Below are 24,610 nucleotides of genomic sequence, written 5' to 3' on the forward strand. Positions count from 1 at the left end.
GTCGTTTGACCCCTGGAATCCCTGGAATTCCTGATCCACATGTCCTTGAGCAAGACACTGAACCTTGCGTCACCTTCAGTGTGTTCATTTCTATGTCAGTGTGTAGAGAAAGACCACTCCATGGGCTAAAAACTTGAAGTGCTGTAGGGAATGGATGGCTTTGGCAAGCAGTTTCAAACTAGATTCCCATGCAAAAGTAAGAAGTTATGTATGTTAATGTCACTTTGGAGCCAATTTGGAGAGAAATCATCAGATCTTTGAAGGGATTCTGTAGCTGTATACCTATCTATCCAAGGATATTAGTTTGGGGGGACCCTAATCTGCCCAAATGGCATCCTCACCTGGGTTGCTGGAGGATAAGTCAGGATGTTACTGCTGATCCAGATCCGGATCCGCCCAGTTAGGCGTCACAGCACCGACAAGATGGCCGAGAATACGGGTCGAAAGTGAGGGAGGAAACAAAAACAGTGGCGAGCTACCCTTGCCGCAGATGCTACATCTTCAGAGCTGCAGAAGACAAGTCGGGGCAAAATACAAATATTGGATACAGTCCAGACTATGTTCTGCGCTTGACGTTTACCGGATGCAAACAAACTGTGCTCCCAGGCAGTTCGCAGACGGAACGTTTGTCAGGTCGTCTGCGTTGGCCAGAGAGCTAACCTGCTAACCATGTTTGCTAGCTGACAGCACCGTGAGCGAGAGAATACGCTTTCAGAAAGTGACAGTTGATGTATTTTTTAAATAGATAGCTGTTACTACGTCTTAGATTTCAAGAGCTAAAATTTGTTCCAAGAGCATAACTTTCTCCAGTGAGAAATTGAATTGAACGCAGAGCTAACCCTTAGCCAGTCGGTTAGCACGCTAACATTGCGGATTTCTTATTTGCAGCCTCAAACTTAGCATTAGCAAACGTCACTTAGCGTGCTCAGCTGTTTTTGGTGTCTTGGGGTTGTTCCAACACAGAGGAGGTACACTGGTGTGTGGGAGAACGACGTTTTTGTAACTACTTTGGATTACCGGAGACTGTTTTCAGCAGAAGTGGGTAATCGAGCGTCCCACGGGGTTGCTAACACTTAAGGCATCACAGCTGGGACTGTCAAAAGAAGTAAATCCGAGGATATCTCTGCCCCTGCATTATTGCACGAGGTGCAAATCCAATCAGCTTCATCATGGCCCATTCTCCCGTACAGAGTAACCTGCCGGGGATGCAGGTAAGCTTAAAAGCTTTTCAACTTGTTCCACATGATCTAGTAGAGGTAACTATCGGAGCAAAAAGTAACTGTTCGACTCCCTGCTGTGATTTTCTCTGCTGTGCACTGCACTGTACACCTAAAGCAAAGAAAGGATTTGGATTGTTAAGGACTTTGCTACATCTTGTAAAATCTCAGGAGACATTTAGATCTTTATACATTTTTTTTAACTCAGCAGAATGAACTGAAGCACTTGCGCGTCTGGTATGTCTCAAAAAGGAACTCAAAGCAATCTGGTGTGCAAAAACATGCCAGCAGGACCTCTTTTTTTCCCCCCAGTCTGCTCTTTACGGTTTGGCCTATAGACATAATTTTGTTGGGTAGATAAGAGGAGGAGAGAACTGCTGTTGCTGGAAACTGTTTCAGATTACATTGCCTTTTCAACATTGTTGGCTCATTTCTGTGGGTTGACTGTAAAGGGAAGAGAGTAAATAATCCAGGGTAGGTAGGATGCATTATCAGGAGCTGAGAAACTGTTGGGACGCTAAGATTAGGTGTGATTTAACTCACGCTAATAAGGTAGTACTTTCAGACTAGAATTGTGACCATTGATTGCAATTAACTAATGCTGTTGAGCGCTGCAGCAAGCACAGCCAGAAGTTGTAGCCTCACAGTTTGAACTGTTCAGCAATGTTTCCATATTTCTAAGGTGAATGTTAGCTGTCAAATTGGCAGTATATGCACACAGTTTGATTCGAGGATCTTGCCACAGGGACCTTGTTGTCCCCAACCTAAGCATTTAATTATCTGAGTGAAATAAAACATGTCACTAATGTGATTTTTATAAAAAAAAAAAAGTATAGTTTTTTGTGTAAATCTCCTTTAAGGCAGCAAAAAAGGTCCTTTTCAGTGACATTGGGATCTCTTCTCTCATTGGGCACGTGCTTTAATTTTAACTGCCTTAAATTGGACATAATGAGCCTTTCTCTGGTCAGAAAAGGTCATAAAAGGAAGTTGTTTTTGTCAGCGGCTGCTCGTGTTTCCCACATAACAGCCTCTGGAGAGTTATGTCATCTTAGTTCACTTCCTGCAGCCTTCAAGTAGGGTTTTATTTATTTGTTTTCATTTATTTTCCCCCTCCAAACTGAGACAAAATTGCCACAGTATGCAATGCCAGAAAAGTTGGAAACATGGCAGCGTTGTCATTGTTTGTCTTTCTCTTCCTGGTACGCAATAATCATCACACTTCCGAAGATCCCACAAGCTCCTCTTGGTCTGATCACTTTGTGAATTTGAAATGATGCCTCCGCACACAATTTGTCGTTCCCGTCCTTTTTGTCTAGACAGGAGTTACAAATCCATCCTAACGTTGAATCAGCCAATTTTTGGCATTAAAAGCAGTTTGACGCCAGTGCTTTTCCGTCATTGTATCTCTGCCTAAATGGACTAATTTGCGGCTAAAGCAGAAACTAGGCAAAAAACAATCAAACATAAACTGCAAATAATTGAAGATCTTTCTGTGGGTCGTATACAGGAGTGAATGAGTCAATTCTGAGTGCCACACATGGAAGCATCATGATGCATCCCTTTCTCTAAACGGGAGTATCATTAGTTTACTGCCACTATCTCCTGATGTTGCCAGTTATTTAGAGTGCCAGCATCTTTCACAGCAAGAAGAGGAAAGTGCGCCTGTAGTAGCGTATTTGTAGTAACGTAATACAAACGTCAGCAGATTCTGCATCACGAACCAAAGAAAAATGATGGAATTCTAACCAACGTTCTCTTGTTATGTGCAGTCGGCACATTCATTGCTCTTGTTCGGAGCACATGCAATCTGTAATAAAGTGAAGAGTTACAGTGACATTAGATGCTGTTGCAGTCTGTTGCATATATCATGTCAGAGCAATCCTGTCTTTTTTTTTTTCTTTCTTTTTTTTAAACGATTCAGTTACTTTGGTTTGGTCTTGTTGCAGAGTGTGGAGGTCACTGTTTTGATAAAAATATCTTCTCAGCTCCAAATTTTGCAACATGGCGCAAAAGCACCTTTTCCAGGACTAAATACAGACGCAAATCCTTGGCTGTAAAAGTTGCCACAGAGCCTGTAATTTGCTTCGCCTTTTCTGAGTTGGTATGAAGCCTGGATATGGCCTGCATTCCATCAACATTACCCTATCAGGTAACATGCAGTATTTTGGTTTTTGACATTTGTGAATCGATACAGAATCTTCCACATCCTCATCTCGATGCATCTAAGATCCGATTAGTTCCACCATCCCTTAATACACGGCTCTATTTTATTCAGGTAAAGATGAAGTCATCCCAAAATCTGCCCTAACACAGAAGAAGACAGTTCCAGACAGAGGACGAACACCCAAAACAGTTAGACGTAGCTGTTACTGTGTGGCGACTGAGGAGTTACTCCGATCAAACTAATCAGGGAATTCAAACATATGAAATTTAACACGTATGCAATCATACAATCAGTGCTTTTTCTTTTTTTCTTTTGGCATCATAGAATAATTGATGAGTCCATCGACCCCTAATGTCTAGCTGGGTATTTAAAGGACTAACATATTATATCCGGTACATGGATGGATTGATTTTAATGCTTTTTTTAACCTGCATGTTATTATCCAATTGTTACACTCTTTTCCCTTTCATTCTCCTGTGTCTCTCTTTCTGTGGGCATAAACACAAGGTGTTGCAACGAGTGAATTGATGTATCCTGTAAGAATGGCATCCTGCTGGTGTTTTTCCCCAACATTCAGTCTTGTTTCGTTTTTTTTTCAAACATTCCTTTTTCATTCTTTTTAAATCCACCTTCCCTTTCCTCCCCTGCTTTGTTCCCCCTTCCCTGTGGACTGCCAGAATGCCAGAGTGGACCCAGAGGAGCTGTTCACCAAGCTGGAGCGTATTGGCAAGGGCTCTTTTGGCGAGGTGTTTAAAGGCATCGACAATCGCACGCAGAAAGTCGTGGCCATCAAGATTATTGACTTGGAGGAAGCAGAGGATGAGATTGAAGACATCCAGCAGGAGATCACTGTGCTGAGCCAGTGCGACAGCCCCTTTGTCACCAAGTACTACGGCTCATACCTGAAGGTGACGTTTGTTCCACACTTACAGGGCTTTTGCTATTTTACATTGAAAGGTTTCTTTTTCTTTATTTTAGCATGTGTAGTCAAACCTCCCAACTGGGCAAATGGGATGAGACAAAAAAGGATTTTTCTTCCCACGCCCACATTTTCCCCTGAATAGTCCAAAATTAAAAAGGGATTAGCCTCAGACGACTTCAGACACCCACCAAGCTCTTATTAATGTCATCATGACTTGTTAAAGACTGCACCCAGCCCGCGATGCCTTTGCAGTAAGCCAGTAACCACCCTAATATAGAGTCTGTTAATATCTTCCCAGAAAATGCAGCCAAGCACTTAATGGTTTCTCTCCTTTTTGTCTGTCTCCACTGTCGCAGGATACAAAGCTATGGATCATTATGGAGTATTTAGGTGGAGGCTCAGCCTTAGATCTGGTGAGTTATGCGCACCTTTTGTCTCCCTTCACTCAAAATGACCCGATTCAAAAACAATTAAAAGGAAATGACTCCACTGATGGAAAAGATGACGCATTCTTCAGTGTGGGCAAAGTGAATGGTCGAACTTATTTCTATAGTTTTGTATGACAGTGATATCAGAAAGATGTCACAATAATTTGCCGTTAGAAGCCGCACTAGTTTTATTATTACAGATTTGTTGTATTCCCTAAAATGTGCATCAATGTGCCACCGTGGGGCTGTGTGTGTGAAGCGCTATGCTTCACCTCGGCCATGCCTTTCTCCCTCTTTGCTCACTGCAGCTCTCCTGCTCTCACAGTGAATAAACATAGCTGAAAATCCAAGTGCGTCATCGACCGTCCACAGTTGTGTTGATAAGGTGAAATTAGCTTTTCTTTTTTGAGTCAACAGTGAGGGTTCCTCGCAGGAAACGTTTGCATTGCCTGTGACTCCACCAGACATCCCAGAAGTGGCGTCCTGCTCCGCTAAAAAATAAAAATAAAAATACGTGCCTGGTCCAACTGCACGGAGCGCATGAGCCCAGCCGTGACGTCAGTTACTGGAACGTCAGAGAGAATCTCGTCAGATTTCAAAATGAAACAGTAGGCAGGCAAATGACCCTATTTTACATCACTACGGCAACATCACTGGAGACGCTGGGCCATAAATGAACCACTCAGATTTCACCTAGGATAACATTAGGTTTATCATCTATTAAAAACATCACAAAACACACAAAGTGTAATGACATCACAGATGTGTGAAAGATAACATCAGAAAGGATGAAACGTGGGAATTATTTGCAGGAGTTTTAGGAACGGAAGGTGCTTGTGATACCATGTGACACAGAACCATGTGAACGATGGAATAAGATGGTGTCAGGATTATTGGCCTGCAGACTGCAGTTATGGATTAAACTGGGCTGAAAGAAATGTTTCTGACACACCGCTTTAGCAGAGGTCTTCTCACTGCTGAGCGCATTTTCTAGTTTTCTGTCTTTGAATGAGGGATCAGTGGCCCACGGCTTTGCTTTCAATAGTTTTTTAACAAAAGTGGAAATCGGTGGTAGAAATGTACTCGATCAAACAAGCTGGGCCACTTGCACTGGACTTGTTGGCATGCACTCTGGGTTTATTTTGGTCGTTTTAAGAAATTTTGAGGCTAAATAAACCTATATCACCCATTTGAACCAAAATCACAGTTCTGTCAAATGACTAAACCCCCACCCAGAAGCTCAGTTAACAGCCACTGCTCACTGCTTTTGTTGTTTTTCTGTCAAAGATGGAGCCCGGAGCTCTGGATGAGACCCAAATTGCCACAATCCTTAGAGAGATCCTCAAGGGCCTGGAGTACCTGCACTCTGAGAAGAAGATCCATAGGGATATCAAAGGTAGCTGACTGGTTGAACACTGCTGTCAGAGCACACGGGTTTCAGCTCACTAAATGGCCGCGGGGAGCACACACAAATATCATATTGCACGTTAATGGTATTAGTGTCAACTTACAGTTTCATTCATTATAGAGTTTTGCATTTCACCGGGGAACTGCAGAGAATGCTGGATTGATTGTGCCGATAAAATACTCAGACAGAGGTTTCTGAAGAAGGTGGCAGGGTTTCTCACCATCCGTCTCCTCCTTCCCCGCCCGTAGCTGCCAACGTGCTGTTGTCCGAGCAAGGAGAGGTGAAGCTGGCAGATTTCGGTGTGGCCGGCCAGCTCACAGACACACAGATCAAACGCAACACCTTTGTGGGCACGCCCTTCTGGATGGCCCCGGAGGTGATCAAACAGTCTGCCTACGATTCCAAGGTGAGTTCAGTGCCGGGGCATTATGTCTACACCCGAGGTTGCGTGACATCACTCCCTTGCTGCAACGTCAAATTGCATTCTTCTGTCAGAACAGCACTTTGTAGCAGTGCAAACGGCTCTCTGACAGACTCGGTGTAGCTGAGAGAGTGCGTGGCTGATTGATTTCTTTTAAAAAATCATCAAATGACCAGAAATGACCTCACCAAGTTACATTCTCTTGGGAGACAGCATGGATGAAAACTCACAGCCAACGGTTCAACATCTGGGGCACAGAGATGCTCCACTGCTGTAACACGTCCAGGATCATACCATCTGTTGTTAACAAGAACTACACTCCTACTGCTCTGTTTTCTGAGAGGCATTGGAATATGTTCCTATGTGAAGCACATAATGCTCCATGCTTGATTTTTCCCCCCCCCCAATGTTTTCCTTGTTAACCCTCCAAGCCTGTCCCCTTCATTTTCACGGGAAGAAGTGGTCATAGCTCGTGATAACAGCATGGTAAACAGCTCCCCCGTTGGCAGGGTTACACATCATAACAGATGTCAAAAAGTTGCTGAAGCACCAGCAAAAAATCTTTGGAGCAGCACAAACCAGCTTAGAAAAATATTGAAAAAATCGTTTATTTCCCTGGAGGGCGCTCGAGAATATGTAAAGATTGACAAGCTGCCACTAGAGCATTCCTGGATAAACTGAACAACTCACTTTAACTGAGTACAGTAAGCGGTTTGTATTTTAAATATTACCTTGTATTTTAAATTACTGGTGTATGAATATAACCTTGCTACCCAGGTCAGGAGATGTTGATCTTATTGGCTTATCTGCCCTGAAGTAAGATCCTTGTCATTTTAACGAGGCTGTAAACATCGGCTGTGTATACTTCCTGAACACAAAAGCTGTGGCAGTATCGCAGATACGTTTCTCACACATTTACATTTTAGGAACACTTGCCACAGTAAACCCGGTCTCTGACTAAGATGTTAGATTGATGCTTGTTCATGTATGAGGGAGGATAGAAAAAATAGTTTTCATCGTTGCTAGTCAAAGACCTATTGTGTTTACTATCCTCTTTTGTTGTGCTCGGAGAATAAATTTCAGAATCTGACACATTTGGCTGATGTGAATGAGCTCATAACGTCTAATCTGATGGGCACGGCAGCTGGAGTGAGGCATAGAACTCATTTCCCCCCCCTGTATGTTTTACTAAGAACCATAGACTCAACAACACTTTCAAATCATCCAGGAGAGAGAAACAAAAGAATTTAGAGGATAGAAGAATTCACCATCAAGGACTTTTTTTTTCCTTTTACCCCAACACTACCATAACTTCTGAGCAGTTTACAGCTGTCCTGGCAGAAGTAAAACTACAGCGTGTTATGCCAACATTTATGTACAACGAGCTGCAACATCATGAGTATTTTAATTATTCTTTTATTAATCATTCACTAAGGTTGGTCGAGGGTCATGTGCACTTATTGTGGCACTAACACTGAAGGACAGCCTGCCTTGTCTGTGGTGGCTGCTGCCGGAGGAGAGTTTCTCTCATGCATTTACTAAACAGCCTTGCAGCTTTTGTGTAGATTCAGGAAAAAGAGGTTGGGAACCACAACAGGTCGGCACGATCAGTCCCTTATACTGTGTTATAGTGCCCTCTAGTGACCAGTTAAGGCATCACTGGAATTAACTCTTCATGGGAGTTTTGTCTCAGCATGTCCCCTGAGCTCGCTTCACCTCATCGTTGCAACTGACACGTGCAACATAAAATGTTTTAGCGCTAATTACTTGGGCCAGTTCAAGTTTGGTACCCTGCGTTTTGTCCTGTGTTGTCTGTGCACATTTATATCGGTCTCTCCTGTGCATTCCAGGCTGACATCTGGTCACTCGGCATCACAGCTATCGAGCTGGCGAAAGGCGAGCCGCCCCACTCAGAGCTCCATCCCATGAAGGTGTTATTCCTCATCCCAAAGAACAACCCGCCCACACTGGAGGGCACCTACAGCAAACCTCTCAAGGAGTTTGTGGAGGCCTGCCTCAACAAAGAGCCCAGTTTTGTATGTAGCCTTGTTGGGTTTGGGTTTTGTCATTGCAGACTTTTCTAGTCGGCATCGGCCGCTAATCGCACTTTTCTTCCTTCCACAGAGGCCAACTGCCAAAGAACTGCTGAAGCATAAATTGATCGTCCGCCATGCGAAAAAGACGTCCTACCTGACCGAGCTGGTGGACAAGTACAAGAGGTGGAAAGCAGAGCAGTCGAGAGCTGCGGAGTCCAGTTCAGATGAGTCTGATTCGTAAGTCTGCTGCAGCCTACCTCAAATGAACGCATTTTTTTCTTTTACTGCACAGTTTTAAGGTAGCAGCTCTTTTTACTCCTGTAGGAGGTAAATAAGACTCATCCTGTGCTGGCTTGCCCTCACACATTTGTTGTAATCCATGCATGGCTTTTTTGCCTGGCCTGACAAATGTTCAAACCCTCTATTGCATCCATTTGATCAGAGAGCAGGATGGCCAGGCATCAGGCGGGAATGACTTTGGCAGTGACGACTGGATCTTCACCATCCGAGAGAAGGACCCCAAGAAACTGCAGAATGGGGAGGGGCAGTCGGGGGGAACAGACCAGGTCAGCATTACTGTTCCAAGAGATTTCATTTATTTATTTTTTTAATCCCCCCAAAGTTGAAATTTTAATTTCTTTTCTCCTCTCCCTCCTGTTCTCCCGTCTTCTTGCTTTCCTGCAGACAAAAGACATTCCAAAGAGGCCTTATTCACAGAGCCTGGCCACAGTCATCTCTCCTGCATTAGCTGAAGTGAGGAGCTCCATCGGCTTAATCAACAAACTAAATAGTCTCCCTCGTGACTCCTTTACACTCAGTCTGATTTCTGTGACCATAGTGGAATGTTTCAAAACACACATAACACTTTGAATTATGTTTACAAGCTGAATAATTTGGGGTATGCGACTCTGTGTACTTGACTATTCTGTCGATTATGTGAGAAATCAGATATTTGTTCAGTCAGTCCATCTCATCTAACAAGCTCCCTGAATTAGCTACTTTAAAATGCTTAAGTGTGAATGTTATGGAGGCAATTTGAACTCTAGAATTATTATTTGCGGGACAATCGGGGGTACCACTGAGCGCATGTACCCTAACATCTGTTAGCTGGAGGAGAGAATCAGCATTTACTGCCTTACTCTCACAAATGCAGCACATTGGAAATAACTGTATAACCACAGCTCCACCTGCTAACCTTTGGAGCTCAGTGACTGCTAATGAGGGGGGTCAAGCACTGCTTTTCCATTCCCCCCCACACAGATTTATCTTTTACAGAGCAGCTTTTCTAAGCTTCATTCACCTCTGCCATTACCGTAGCTTGAATCATGAAGCGCCTTTTAAGCTGTGACATCACTTATTCTTATCACTCTCTCAATAGTCTAACCAAAATTCTGCCCCCCCCCTTACCCTCAGCTTAAGGCGCGACAGGAGCAGGTCAATGGGAACCCCATGGTCCTGGATGAGCTGAGGGAGGCCATCCTGCTGGCTGAAGAGGCTTTTCCTGGTATTTCTGATTCCCTGGTGGCCCATATGGTGCATAGACTCCAGAGGTAACAGCTCTTGTCATATTCATTAAACAAAAGTGAATGAGCACACAGCTTCAGATGACAACCGTTTGTTCAATCCTCCATTCTCCCTCGTTTCTTGCAGTTTCTCCACAGGCAGGTCATCCTCTTCTTCCCCATAGTGATTGGTTCTCTGCCCCAGACCTGCTGTCCCAGGCCCCCACATGCCACCAACACCGTAGCCAGGTCAGAGGGTCAAAAGTCAGGGGTGAAGTCATTCAGTACCAGCTGGCCACATTTGATCTCCATGTCGGGGGAGGGGCCCTAACCTAGCCTGTAAAAAATGACTCAACTTCAAAGTGGAGAACAGAGAGCTTCTTCTTTTATTCATTAATGAGAGAAGTTTGCAGGCCACAGAACCCATTGAAAAGGCTGTAATGGAAGAAGACTCAAAGTCAGAGTGACAAGCCAGAAAAACAGCAAAGTCAGACTCTGGGCTCTGTACTCGCAACACTCCAGTCTCACACAGCAGAGTCTGCATGGACTTTGCTCGACGAGGAGCCGAAACTCTCCCCTGAATCTACAAGACTTCAGTCTCCCCTCCTAACGCAGGCGTCATATCCCCAGAACCTCCGAGAGCATGCTTGATGAACCTGCAGGGATGTTCTCTTACTGTACAAGCTGTGTAAGTGGTCACCTGCGAGCATTTGTGTGAGTGTGTGTGCGTGCGTGCATGTTCTCTCGCGTACGTAAAAAAAAACCTCCCTGTTTAGGTAAACTGCAGCATTCTTAATGAAACCTCAGGTAAAGTGCTTTAAGTGGACTTTGGCCTCCAAGGCAGGGGGTGGGGGGGGTTGCCATGCTGTATATGATTACAAGTTGTCATTGCGGGAAATAAATCACTGTGTACAAAATGGTCATGCGCATTTTGTAGATACTAATAAAGTTCAAAAAGTAGATATTTAAACATCTCTAAAGTTACTCCAACAGAATTAACAGAAAATGCCTTGCCTTTTTCAGATGCATTCTTCTGCGTTCGAGCATTTCATCACAGATTTCGTTGGTTTTCTTTTCCTCATCACTGAGTGAAAGTCATCGGGATTTTCATTTGAAGTGACTGAGTTCCGGTCTTCCATTTCAATCTCCTGCTGAGTTATCGAATTATGATACTAAGCTTACTTTGTTTAGCAGCAGAAGCTTCTCTTTTGTTTTTGTAGTCGGGGACGGGAGGGGGGGGGGGGGCTGCTACCTGTACTTATGTTTAGACTATTTAAGTCAGTTTTGAAATTATGTAGGACAAGAATGAAGGTAACGGACAATTGCAGCGGGAACCACTATGAGGTCGAATGCTGATATCATTTGAAGTATTATTTTTTTCCTCGGCTCGCTTTTTTTTTTTTTAGCAGTACTTAGAAACTGAAGTGGAGGCGGAAAAAAAAAAACGGGCAAGGACCATCACATCATGACACTTTACTAATGGCCAAACTAGATAGGACCAGCCGATCTGCAGGAATCAATGCCATCCTTATTATCCTTACTGCAGACGTTGCTGTCATCACCTCCACTCTTGCTATAGAAGTGCCATGTCCTCTTTTATGCTTTCACCAGATATTTGTAGTATGATTTTGCACCTTTTTTTTTTTGTTTTGTTTTCTAATTTTCAGATCCGTTTTTTTTGCACTTTGAAAGTGTGTCAAGTATTTAAAAGAAACCTGTAAGAGGGGCGGGAGGGGACAGCAGAAAACAGTTGCTAATAGCCATGTTTTACTATATATGTTTACTTAAGAGTTCCAGAATTTACTACTGTGCTATTGCAGCAATAATGTTGAGGAGTTGCATTATGATGCACTTGTCAACACAGGGATTGAAAGAAATTAAGAAATATCTCATATTTTTATAACAGCAAAGACTTAAGTATGGAAATATGGAATGCTTTATGGGCTCCTGCCTTTGGCAAAAAAAAACTATACCTTACAGAACAACATATGCTATGGAAATAACTACAAAATGTGTACATTTGGTCTCCTTTATCATAGCTGACAATTTATAGTACTGTATATAATCTTTGCTTGTGTCATTTGAGAATCCCCAAGTTAAATGTAAGCTCCTTGTAAGCTTTCAAAGTGACATGAGAAATAAAGATCTAATGCTAACTGAGAACTTTGTGTCCTTCACGTTTTATTTTCTCGAGGTAGACGTTTGCTTATCTTGATACATTAGGGTAGGTATGTAGATTATTCAGTAATGTTTGAACATGAGAGAATGTCATTGAATACCTTTTTCTGTGTGGCTCAACAGGATTTAACACTAATACGGATGATTAGGCCTTTTTAGTTAACATAAGTTATTTTCATCACACCTATATGTAGCAATATTTCCTGTAGCAACATGACTTAGATCTGAATACAAGTGGCAAAGAAAATAATTAAATGTGAGTTGTGGACATTATCTTCTTTCATAAGAAAAAAAAACTACTCATCTTGAATTAGATGGCAGCAATACCTTTTTTTAAAAAAAGTTGAGATGGGCAACAAAAGTCTAAAAGTAAGTGGTACTGATAAGAAACCACTGGAAGAGCATGTTGTAACTAATTAGGTTGGTTGTTAACAGGTAAATGACACGGTATAAAAGGAGCACCTAAAAGAGGTGGGGTGTCAGAAGTAAAGATGGCAGAGTCTCCAACATCTGCCAAATAAAAGTTAACTAAATTTGTGGAGCAATTTCACAGTAATGTTCCTAAACATAAAATTGCAAAGACTTCAAATATTCCATCAGCTGCACTATTTCCTGAAAATATTCAGAGTATCTGGAGGTATCTCTGTGCAAGAAACACAGTTGGAAAATGTTGGAACTTGACATTTTTGGGGGGGAGGAGGAAGTCATAGATGCCAGGACCTCCAGACTAAATGGGAAAGAGCCCGTCACCTTTAAGTTTGTAAGACTAAAAAAATAAACAAATACTAAACATTACAAAACTGTAATGTCTGTTGTGTCTTTTACACAATAAAATATGAAGTTGCACAACATTCTCTATGACAACACATTTACACAATAAACTCCAGATGTTCTTAATGTATTGAAATGAAACAAACATCATCAGTATCACCAAACTCACTGTTTTTCATATTATCCATATAAATCAGCAGATGTAAATAAATCCACTAACCAGCCTGAGGCATAGCACTGAGGCCCCCTGGTGGGCAGATTAAACAGTACGTCTGCAAAACAAAAGGTTTCAACCGCGAGCGTAATTCGAGCAAACCGCTACATAATAAAATGCATTACTGAAAATAAACAAGTACATCACACAGTAAACCACAAAGTCGACGTGTAATTACTTACAGACAAATATCTGACCAAGCTTTGTAATGAAGCAGACTTGTGAATGATTTCCGCGCTGTTGCTTGAACTGGTCCGTCACTAAAACGGGTCCGACCAGGAACTATGACTCAACACCGCAGGGCAGGACGGTGACTACTGAACAGATATTCTGTAAAAAAAAAAAATTACTCTAAGACGAACTCTTCCTCAAAATTTTGATGCAATATGAATTTGATCACAGCAAATCCACTACAAAATAATCCCACTTTCTGCTTGTAGAGTCAGTGTAAGGTTTCCAACAGCAGACAAGTGGTCAAAAACGTAGGGACCATAATTAAAAGGAAAAGCATCATGTGCAAGAGGCTGGAAATTTGCAACATAATGATCAAATCAATTAATGCGCAGCACACATTCACAGCACGCAGGGAGCATGGGGGTATGGTGCCTTGCTAAAGGTCACCTCAGCCATTACAGCTGTCAGCTCACCAATCTTTTCTTGAGCAATGAGAGCGGGAATTAAACTGTCAACCTTCTGGTTATCGGACGGCCCACTCTCACCACTAAGCCATGGCCGCCCACCTTGGTTTGAACATAACATTCTGTAATATTTTATGTATGTTTTGATTCTTTTTTTCTTTTTTATTCAATGAATGGAATGCTTTTCATGGAGGTAAACTACATCGTATGGAATATACACAGAGAAAACAAAGAAAACAAACAAACCACTGTAAAACGTGGAGGTAAATGCAGAGGCCGAGCATGGATGGATGGATGATTGGAGTTCTGTTTTATCTTTTTAGTCTAACAGTTGCGATCAGTAAAATTCTTCCTGTTATTGTCTATCGTGTTTAATGCAATTTAATTTTTTCACTTTTTTGCTTTAGCTTCTACTTAAATTTAGAAACAGCCATGACATAATCTAGTTCACATGAATTGGGGGTTAGTCAGTGTCAAATGATTTCAAGTCTTTTTCAAAATTCAAATGACCACTTCTCAAAAACTCGAGACAATCCACCGTCAAACTGCAGCACAGCTACTTGGTCCATGAAAAGGGAAACAACTACGAAAGCCCATTTCTGACTTTGCTTTCCTTTTTTTATATCTAAGCGGTAGGAATGCTCTTCCACGGGATAACTGTAAAGCACATGACATTTTCAGTTTATCTTAATCTAAACTGCAGGAGTCAGTCATCAGTCAACATGTCAGTAAATATTTTCTTTTTACATTTATTCAGCTTTTCGTTATGCATCACAGACAGCGCTTTGCTATCATCTTTACTCCCTATCGTTTCCCACCTTGATGAACAGCCGGGAACTATTTTCCAGGGCCAAAATCAAATCTGACTGCGTATGGAACATTTTCAGTTGACTAAGAACCCTCAGGTGTTCAATTATTACCTGGACCAGATATTTTACATGAAATAGTCAGAATATTATACAGTGCATACAACACTGTGCTTAGAAATAAATACAAAATACTGGAATCGTTTCCATGTAATTGCATGACAGCATATTACAAAAAACTGAAACAAAAACAAAATTAACACCTGGTGTAAAGAAAGAAAGAAAAAAAAGATATAAAACAAGTATAAATTACAAACAAATGATTTTGATTACATGAATAACCTTTTTAAAAAAGTCTTACTGTCTTAAGCTTTTCAGCTGGAATTTGGGTAATTGTGCTCAAATTATCCCAGCCAAAATCTTTCACAAGCACTGTCCACCTAGAGCTTAACAACTAAGCCCTATTTCTGCGTTCTTTCCACCCCAGCACCATATTGTTCAGGTCTTCGCCTCACTCAAACTACAACATGTCCATCTGTGCATTGAGTTTAACTGGTGAAAGATTTGAACGGCACAAGCACTTTGAAACATGAACAACAGAACCAAGCAGCATTCATCTACTTAATGGTGAAAGCCGTAGAAGTGGGTTGATTTAGATCTTGGTGTCTTTGTTTTCCTCCTCATCAGAGCTGGAATTGGAACTGCTGCTGTCCTTTCTGTGGTACTTAACCGAGTCCTCCTTGGCCATTTCCAAACTCTTCTTCTTCTTCTTATCTTCAGGCTCCATGTGGGCAAAAAGGGCTTCTATCTTGACTGGGTCAATGTAGGTATAAAAATAGGCCATGATGGCAAAGACTATGCACACCAGCAGCAGCAATGAGGCAAAGAGGATGTATTCAGCCCACTGGTGAAGAGAAACACACACAAGCAAAGCTTAGAGAGGTTGTCTGACTTTTGAAATCATACTAAATTGCTCTCTTTCACAGATTTATATGAGAAAACACATTGGTTTGTCAAATATAAGGCTGGAATCACAAAAGTTTGTATTGGTGGAATCTCATTTTTACCAATATCATGTGTTTTCCCTTTGTGACTTATTACTAAGAAGGCAACAGTGATCAGTAGCCTATCATATAAAATCAACTGAGCAAAAGTAAGTGAGGGCAATGTGACTCAAATCTTCTCACCTGGTTCGGTAGCGTTGCAGCCTCTGCAACAATGAGCACAATGATGTTTCCTACAGCAACGGTTAACAGCCAACCAGCTTGCAGCACAGACTTCATGTTGCTGGGTGCCTGAGCATCAAAGAGAGATGCATTTTACAGTTGTACATATTAAGAAATTATAAACATCAAGAACCTGTTCAAACTTTCTGTATTCTATGTCTCCTCTGGGAAAGGCTTTTTCAATGTTGTCCAAAATATATGGAAAGCACCCTGCTGTACCTGTGAGTAGGAGAACTCCAGCCCAGTGACAGAGAATACCACCTCTCCTGCAGTCATGAGGAAATACTGAGGAATCTGCCAGGCCATGTGAATGGAGTTAGACTTGATGTCTGTCACCTCCTGAATGCTCTGTGCACACTTCAGAACACAAACGCACGTGGAGATGTGTTAGCTCAGTCAAAAATGGCAACATTCCATTTATAATGTGACTCAGAAATAGATGAATGACTTACATTTGGTCCAAATGCGAAGGTTGATGGGATGATCAAGGTGAAAGAGCTGCCAAAGCCCAGCGTTTTTTCCAAGACGCAATTATCTCCAGCATCATTACTGATATTGAACACAGAACTGCCAAAATAAAAATCACCAGTTAGAGCAAAGCACTTATTGAATTCTAACAGTTTGAGACAGAAAAGAAATTTGAAAATAAAACTTACGTCCCATGTGCTACATTAACATATGTGGACATGCTGTTGGGGACGATGCTCCCAAATTCGCTGGTACCCACTGTTATGTTCAAATCCGACCCAATACCATTAAAAAATCTGAAGAATTCAACACAAAATAGGTGAGAAAATTACACACTTGAAAAATTAAGCACAATCTTTATTTGAAAGATGTTGAATAATAAGCACTTAAATACAAACCTCCTGTTACAACCTAACTTTCCTGCATTTCACAGTTGTGCAAACAATAAATTGAGGATTTTGATAGTTATGGCATCACTTCAGAAAAATATGGACTTTCTTATTACACTTTCTCAACCTATGAACATCGATGATGCAGCCATGACAGAGTTGCAACACAGAAGTTCTTTCCTTGACAAACTTTTGAGTCAAAGTAAACAACTGACTGATGCAATAGTTACATTGTGTAAAATTTCATGACATTGTATTCGCTCAGACTGAAACTTTAGAGCTTGGAATTGATTTCGATGACAAAAATGTGCACTTCTGTCGTCCCTTTTCTAAGCAGTGGTTAGGTTTCAGCCATCAGAATTTCTTCTTGTCTACTACAAGCATTAGTAGTAGTAGCAGTAATAACTATTCATGAGTATCATTCTCCACACACCTTTTAAAGAGAGGTTACAGTGTTTTACTATCTTTATTGTTTTTGTATTTGTTTTGAATTAACTACCTGGGCCTCCTCATCTTTATGAAGTGCAAAACTATACACTAGACAAACAGAAAAGTAATTACAAACAACAATTTAGATCTTACCTGATTGCATTAGCACCCTGCTCCGGCTTTGCTGTGATATCGTTGAACTGGGGACAGAGAACAAAAGATAATGTGATTGTTTTCTGCCCTATTGAAGAAATTTCAGTTTGACTTAAACATTTTCTTGCAAGTATACTCACCACAATATGCCTGGGTTGGGACCCATCTTGAATGATGCTGATAGTATTTCGAGTGCCATCTTGTAAACTGACTAAATTCTTTGTGAACTCCACAGTCAGCGTAAATGATTCATGAAAACTTAGATAATCGTCATTGGCCTGTGGGAGAAAACTATTAGTCAATAACATCTTCACAAACCTAAATGTCGACACAGTGGCTCAGTGTAAACAGCGGCTATCAAATGTGGTGAAACTTAGTGGGTTATCATACCTGGAAAGGCTCCAGTGGAAACTCGTAGCCTCCAGCTTTGATTTGCAGTGGTCTGTTAATCATGTTGATGAACTTTGCTTGGCCCTCGGTGGCTGATGGGAAGTTAGGCAAAGTTTTCTAGAGGAGGAAAGATGCCATGCTTCACCATGTCTGTTCATGTCTCTTCAAGTTTTCTATTGTGCCATAAGTTTGTTTCACTTACGTCAATCTGGAGCTGGACCAGGGCTGCGGCCACAAAAGCAAGGGCAGCGAGGAGCATCCCCACAGTCATTCTCCTTAATGGACTGAAGACACACACATTAACATGCACACATTTACACACATTTCAATTCATCTTTATATTTCCAGACTAGTAACAGTCACATGGTGGTTTATCGCTCACTACACCATAGTTGTAAGCACATATCGAAGCATATATTTGTCTTTTTTTTATTATAATTTTTTTAATGTGAACATTAAAAAAATGAACATATTTAAAAATGTTGAACACATTTCCAAACTCTCTTTAAAAATATCCCAATATTTGTAAAGTGTTGTCTCTTATCAAGTGTTGCTTAAAATTTGATGACAAATTCCCAAATTGGCCCTCGCTGTTTATTACTATGTTAAAGTGCGTATGTATTTCTATACTTTTATAAAATGCTATGCAGTGTGCGTAGGTCTGCCTTTTTAATGGGAAATATAGTAAAGGTGAATATTCTTTGAAGGCTTAAAGCAGTCTGTCGTAGAACTGTCAACTGTATGTACAACTAAAGATTTTCACAATACTATCTTGTGTTTTTGGTTCTGAGCAGCTTCAGACTTTATCACTTTGATGAAAGAATATGTGATATTTTCCAGAAAATTCCAAAGAGGACCGAGCATCAAACTCACGTGAAGTTCAATTTGCACTTGGAAATCAAGGGGTACAATACACTGTCCATGATCGGGACCAAAACCAGGATCAAGATAGGGTTGACAGTCTAGTGGAAAGAAAACAAATCACTATCATATTGCCTGTAACATTAGTTAATGTGAGCAGCAGGCTAAGGTAATCAACACAAGTGTCTCACCTGCATTTGATCCGGCTGGATTATCATCAACCCCTGGTGAAGAAAGAAAGATAGAATGTAATTTTAACAAAATGTTCTTTTTTTTGTATTTAGAGCTTACAAATTGCAGCACTGAAAGAACACAAACAGATGGATAACTTACAAAGTTGCCATCCATGGTGGTAGCCTGAAGGGTCCATCTTGAGCCCTGTGTACGAGACACAGCTCTTATTTAGTATTTTCTTTGCAAACAGCTAGAAAATCTCGGGAGATTATTATTGAAGTGAGCTTTTCTGAGGGAGACCTTCAAAGAGCTGATAAGGAATTGTTGATAAGTAGCAGAAGAGGTAATCCTTCGGTCAGTGATGACTATTTTAGACATAGTATCCTTCACACACACATACGTACCTGCTGGTCAAAGAGAGCCCAGAACATGGGCAGAGGAATGTAGAGGAACAGCACCTTCAGCACCATCTTCACCTGTTCAATCAGGAGTTTCTACAGCAGAGGAGAGAAAATCCTTTGGATACATAGCTTGATATTGAAAAATTGTAGTTATTGCAGTATCAACAATGACAATAATGAAAAGACATTTCTACGTTGAATAAGACCAGCAGGTGCGTTATTAAGGGCTGTATTGCACATATAGGACATGTGCTCCTGTTCTCCAACTAACCAGCATGCACACGTGCAGAGCTTGAACGCAGCCCTGGTCAATACACCAGAGACCAGCACCATGTATTAAAGCATTTGTTTGTATGCTGCAAGTCATATGGTCATTACAATATTGCATGCTGAATGTTTTCCTGATAATGTGCTTCCCTATTCATCTATTCCCCCCCTTCATCTATACATAATCATTTCATGCCCGCACTTACATCATATTTCTCATCAGCCCAGTCCATCCAGTGCTCTCTTTTGGGGTACTCAGAGCCACGATGCCGAAAGCGGTTCTTCATAGCAAACTAGAGACAGAAAGACCATCACAAAGTAAATACTTTGTTCGAATCATGTTGATTTCATTTTCAAATCAGATTTGGGGAGGCACTTACTCCGATGCATTTGCAGACTTTCACCATGATGTTCCCCTGTGGGGCAGTCTTATTGTACATACCACTCCCAACGATGAATACGACTGCAAACACACACAGCACACATACATATATTTATATACAAATGAAATATAGAATGCTGTAATGACTGTAGAACACCGTTTTCATTATTTAAACACAACAGGTGTTTAAAATGTAGTTCTTACTCAGAGCTACCACCATCAGAGCAGCAGGGACTCCAAAGGCCAGTGAGTAGCACTGACTCTTAACATGAATACCACACTCCTGAGCTGAAAACCACAGAACACACACATGAAAACTCAAATTCAGTGTGCAACAACATGATGTACTTTGAGTATCTTTGGTCAAATGTAATATCTAGCGCTACCTCTGAGGATGGGCGTGATGACAGTGGACAGCAGACTGCCTGCATTGATCGACAGATAGAAGATGGAGAAGAAGGTGCTTCTCTGTTTCTCCTGTTGGACACAGCAAGTTTGAGGTGTTTGTTTTTTTTTGTTCAGTAAATCAGTCTTTCAACTAGTTTCAACAGTATCACTCATATTGCAATATAATCTTTGTCCTCTACCTTGAACCGAGAGAGAGAGAGAGAGAGAGAGAGAGAGAGAATTATTCTTGTGGCTATTTGTTAATAAATAACTAACAGGGATTAAAACAGAGATACGAGAAATGCTGACCAGATACAGCAGATAGCTGAATGAGGTGACTCTCTAATTGCTGTCTTGTACATACAGAAGGAGAAGGTCAGGGCCTATGTGTGTGTTTACATCTAGCAGCATCTTACAGAATTACTGCCTTTCTGTAGAGGTGCTGATTCAGTTTTCTACTCATGATGAGTAAATTATATTATTTGTTGTTTTGCTTTGCAAGGTGAAGGTTTCCTAACACTAACATCTCTGCATCCAGTGTGCATGTACAACTGAGCAACATCTAACCTGATCATCATCAAACTGGTCTCCTCCAAAGGCAGCCACGCAGGGTTTGATGCCTCCTGTTCCCAGAGCAATGAGGAGCAAACCCACCATGGACAGAGTTCTGGGGGTAAAACAGCCCAGGCACAGTGTTAACACATGTCTGTCAGTTTGTATCCAGTTTGTTTCTATTACGTCATACAGTTCTGTGTGTGTTCAGCTCACACGTGTAAGGTTATGTTGTCAGGGATGCCATCCTTGTTTGCATCTGTGATGTCATGGATAGCACTTATTGCCATGATGACCTGCCCCAGTGTATAAACAATGGACAGGTAAACAATAGTCCTGTGAAAAAGGAAGAAGAGGAAGCAGTGAGAAGTGAAACTAGTGTATACCAGCGTCATGACGACATAAGATAGAGAAGGGTCAAAACTCCAAGGACAAAATTTAACAGCTGACTCTCTGGTATATACTTTAACCCTTTAAGATAATCTATACACATACGCTATTTGGTGCTAGCATAAGAAAATAAAAATTATTTCTTTATGGCAACATTTTCTCATTGATTCTGGGCTTTTTTTATGAGCAAACAGCAGAAAGTATATGTGCTGTTTTGCTTAGAGACTCACTTGAACTTTCCAAGCCATGAGTCAGCAATAATGGCACCCAGGATGGGAGTCAGGTAGCACAGAGCCACAAAGGTATGGTAAATGGTGGTGGCCAAGTCATCATCCCACCTCAGGAAGTACTTGAAGTACAACACGAGAACAGCTGCAGACAGCAAGAGGGGAGGAAGGTACGTTTGGAGAAAGCACAAAGAGGAAAAACTTGGTGAAGGTTAATCTTATTCTTTAAACTTTAAAACATTGGAAAGTCCAAAAAAGTCTGACTCCTGTGCATTGACTTTTGCTCAGTTTTGAGGTAGTTATGGTATAATAAGTATTATCATTTCATGCTAATTTATACTCCTACCTCGCCACACTTTGAAATGAAAGTATGTAAGGTTTTCATGTCACCACATTTGTTTGATGGATAAAGTCTGAAAATAACTGTGATTGAAAGAAAAGGCTCATTGATTAATGGGGTTTAGGATTTCATTCCCTCTTTGGGAGGGGAATACAGAATGCTTCAAATATATACTGCTTGTCAAACTTAAACTTAAGCTAGATTTTGATTGCAACAAAGTTCATTTTACATTGTTGTGCTGTTGCAAAATTAAAGCCAAATGCTTCCTCATTCACTCTATTTCATACCCAGAGCAAATACTCTATGTGGACAAACCTTATCTTCAAAGTATCCACATCTAATGAATAAAGGGGCACGCCTACAGTAACACAATGGAGAGGCTTAAGTATAGTTCTAGGTAATCTATATATGTAAATCAACTCTCCTCCACTGGTAGCAGGTGGCTCAAGAGGAAAATCTCATCAGACCCAGAACAAAGCAACTCACCTCGCATGCCATAGTAGGAGAAACGCTCACAGAACTCATTGACCACAATGAAAAAGATGCTTATTGGGTAGCCACAGATAGCAGCCTGTTTGAGAGAAAAGGGGAATATGAGAAGCTTGCAGTGATTTGCAACACATTTCTTTGAGCGCTGCAGTCATTCTGATAAACATATTTTTTACCACTGGCAGTAGACCACTTCACAACTAAACTTACCGTTTTTTTCCTGGGTTTCTTCAATTGCTCTTTGTCTGGAGGGGGAAAAAAAGCTATCATTAGTCAATCTGATTTTCTTTTTTATGGAAAATTTGGATGAATACTGCTAATTGTGACCAAATGTTCTCTCTATATAAATAAAAATCTTAGAATATTGAGACTATGTTGTATGCATTTTAAGATGTATGCATGGAAGTTAACCGTACATAAAATTTAAAAAAAGCAAAAACTGCTCTTGGTGCTCACCTGCCATGGCTGTTGTGTACGTTGACTTTGTGTCTCCAATTCAACAACTGTTTCCTACAGCAAAATAAAAGAAAGAAAGAGACAAGTGACCCCTGTCCAGATCCAAGACATGTAGACCAAATCAAGGCCCCACCAGCTTCTTTTGTAACCTCTCACTAACTTGACAGCAACGCCCACTAATGCTGGACTGTGGAACCAAGCAACATCTAGTCCAACCCCTTCCAGCATGCAAGTTGCCATTATTTTCATTTCCAAGCACATTCTCTTCATCTTTATTACAGGCACGTGTGTGTCAGTATTATTCATTTTTATGACTCAGGAAACTCGAGTGTAAAGGGAGGATCTCACCTCACAGATAAAGCAGTTTGGTCTTGACTGATGATAACAGCTGCCATGTATTTTCTTCTTACCTTAAATTACTTAGAATTTTTGTAAAAGTGCTCTCTGTATATGTTATAGATGTACAGCGTGTTGAATATGTGTTGAATATGGCAGTAAAAATATTTTATTCTCCCATCATTTCTAGACATGGAATAAAGATTCGAACCCAAATCAAAATAAATCTCCCAGTGATTTCTAAATTAACTTTGACATTTATTTCACAGCAAACTCTATGAACTCAAGATATTTTGTGTTTTGTTCCCTCAACTTCCTTTTTATTTGTTGATCCATTATGCATTTCAGGCATGCAACACCATCCAAAAAAACCTTTACCATTTTGTAATGTTACCAATCCTTCTCACAACACCAGGAAAAGGTCTTCTAGCACTGAGGATACCAAGCAATGAAGCATTTCAGGTGTTATTTTGTCTTCGTTTCAGCATTAATGCTGCCGTCACAGAAATGTAAGAAATACTCTTGGTGGCGATGTAATGGGCTTTGCCAGTGGCACTGATACAACACCATCACAGAAACTGGCTTTTGGACTTGATGCTGATAACAGTCTAGATGGTCCTTTTTATTCCAAAATATATCTGGAATAGTGATTGGTCTGACCACAGTGCAAGTTTCTGCTGAGTGATGGTCCATCCCAGATGCCTCTGAACCCATAGAAGTTGGCGCGTCCTCTGGACAAGGTTAACACAGTACCTTTTTTCCTTCTTTTTTTTGTACAGTAAAGTCTGAAGGGGCATTTGCAAATGCAACTCTTTATTGTGCTTCTTGATAAAGTTCTTTACATGGTAAGCCCCTGCCCATGTGGTTATATCAACTATATTGAGGAGGTTTTGAATGCAGTCATCTTATTTATCGGAGATCGCAGGTGTCTGGCTTAGCCTTGAGCTCCCAAGATTACTTAAATGGTTAGATATTTTGCACTGTAGAAGGATTAATCTAAAAATCCTTCAGATCAGAAATTTCAGATTTTCTCAAGCAAATTACCGCTTTTGTACCAAATCATGATTATAAGGGTAGTCGCTTGTTGACACCATCTACCTCATTACCAACCGTACACTGTCCCCGCCCCAAACTCTTGCTGACTTGAAATATAAAAATGGATCAACAGTAATAGATTTATCTTAGGATTGATGACACACAATGTGATATCTTGTTTTATGATGCTTGCAACACTATATAAGTCAAAGTTGATGTAAGAAATGATGCATTTTTTTCTGATTCATTTAGGAGTTTCCAAACCATCCCACCTTTTCCTGGTTTGATGACAAGTATAACCACCCTATGGATTCTGATGATTAAAATATTTCCAATTACACAAATTACAGTTTTTGATGAGACATTCGGAACTCATGGCATTTTCATCAGCCTGAACTGTGCTTCATGCTATTTTAGATTTGACCATTTTCTTAACTAAGATAGTATGAACATGGAAGAATCATTATATCAGATTATATCAGATTGAAACAAGAATATTAGCATTGTCATTGTGAGCGCAGTAGCATGCAGAAGTTATCCTCATAGTTGGTAA

The 24,610-nt window shown here is 40.9% G+C and overlaps 2 protein-coding genes across 3 annotated transcripts; one reads left to right on the forward strand and one right to left on the reverse strand.

Moving 5' to 3' along the window:
- The first annotated feature begins 389 nt into the window (after positions 1-389).
- Positions 390-12,261, forward strand: stk24b (serine/threonine kinase 24b (STE20 homolog, yeast)). Of its 2 annotated transcripts, XM_072386822.1 has the most exons (11): positions 391-1,211; positions 4,059-4,289; positions 4,660-4,716; positions 6,019-6,127; positions 6,388-6,545; positions 8,411-8,596; positions 8,685-8,833; positions 9,039-9,162; positions 9,281-9,349; positions 10,010-10,146; positions 10,247-12,261. In XM_072386822.1, exons 1-11 carry the CDS (start codon positions 1,170-1,172, stop codon positions 10,281-10,283), a joined length of 1,299 nt encoding a protein of 432 aa, XP_072242923.1. In that variant the 5' UTR covers positions 391-1,169; the 3' UTR covers positions 10,284-12,261. The 2 variants fall into 2 exon arrangements, with proteins under 2 accessions (XP_072242924.1, XP_072242923.1); XM_072386823.1 differs by lacking the exon at positions 10,247-12,261 and having other exon boundaries at positions 390-1,211; positions 10,010-10,150.
- A 1,589-nt stretch (positions 12,262-13,850) lies between these two features.
- On the reverse strand, positions 13,851-22,249 carry slc15a1b (solute carrier family 15 member 1b). The gene is made up of 21 exons (XM_072386824.1): positions 22,228-22,249; positions 21,405-21,546; positions 21,001-21,120; positions 20,800-20,899; positions 20,232-20,322; positions 20,050-20,133; positions 19,844-19,926; positions 19,670-19,756; positions 19,200-19,289; positions 18,955-18,999; positions 18,813-18,845; positions 18,634-18,722; positions 17,963-18,044; positions 17,761-17,877; positions 17,511-17,648; positions 17,371-17,417; positions 16,588-16,695; positions 16,384-16,498; positions 16,151-16,288; positions 15,893-16,000; positions 13,851-15,609 (listed from the first exon to the last, which is right to left on the reverse strand). The coding sequence occupies exons 1-21, from the start codon at positions 22,232-22,234 to the stop codon at positions 15,358-15,360; spliced, it is 2,076 nt and encodes a 691-aa protein (XP_072242925.1). The 5' UTR covers positions 22,235-22,249; the 3' UTR covers positions 13,851-15,357.
- Between the last annotated feature and the right edge of the window lie 2,361 nt (positions 22,250-24,610).

Source organism: Leuresthes tenuis, unplaced genomic scaffold (genome assembly GCF_036924035.1).
Source record: "Leuresthes tenuis unplaced genomic scaffold, fLeuTen1.0.hap1 SCAF_1, whole genome shotgun sequence".
In the NCBI taxonomy this organism is placed as follows: Eukaryota; Metazoa; Chordata; class Actinopteri; order Atheriniformes; family Atherinopsidae; genus Leuresthes; species Leuresthes tenuis.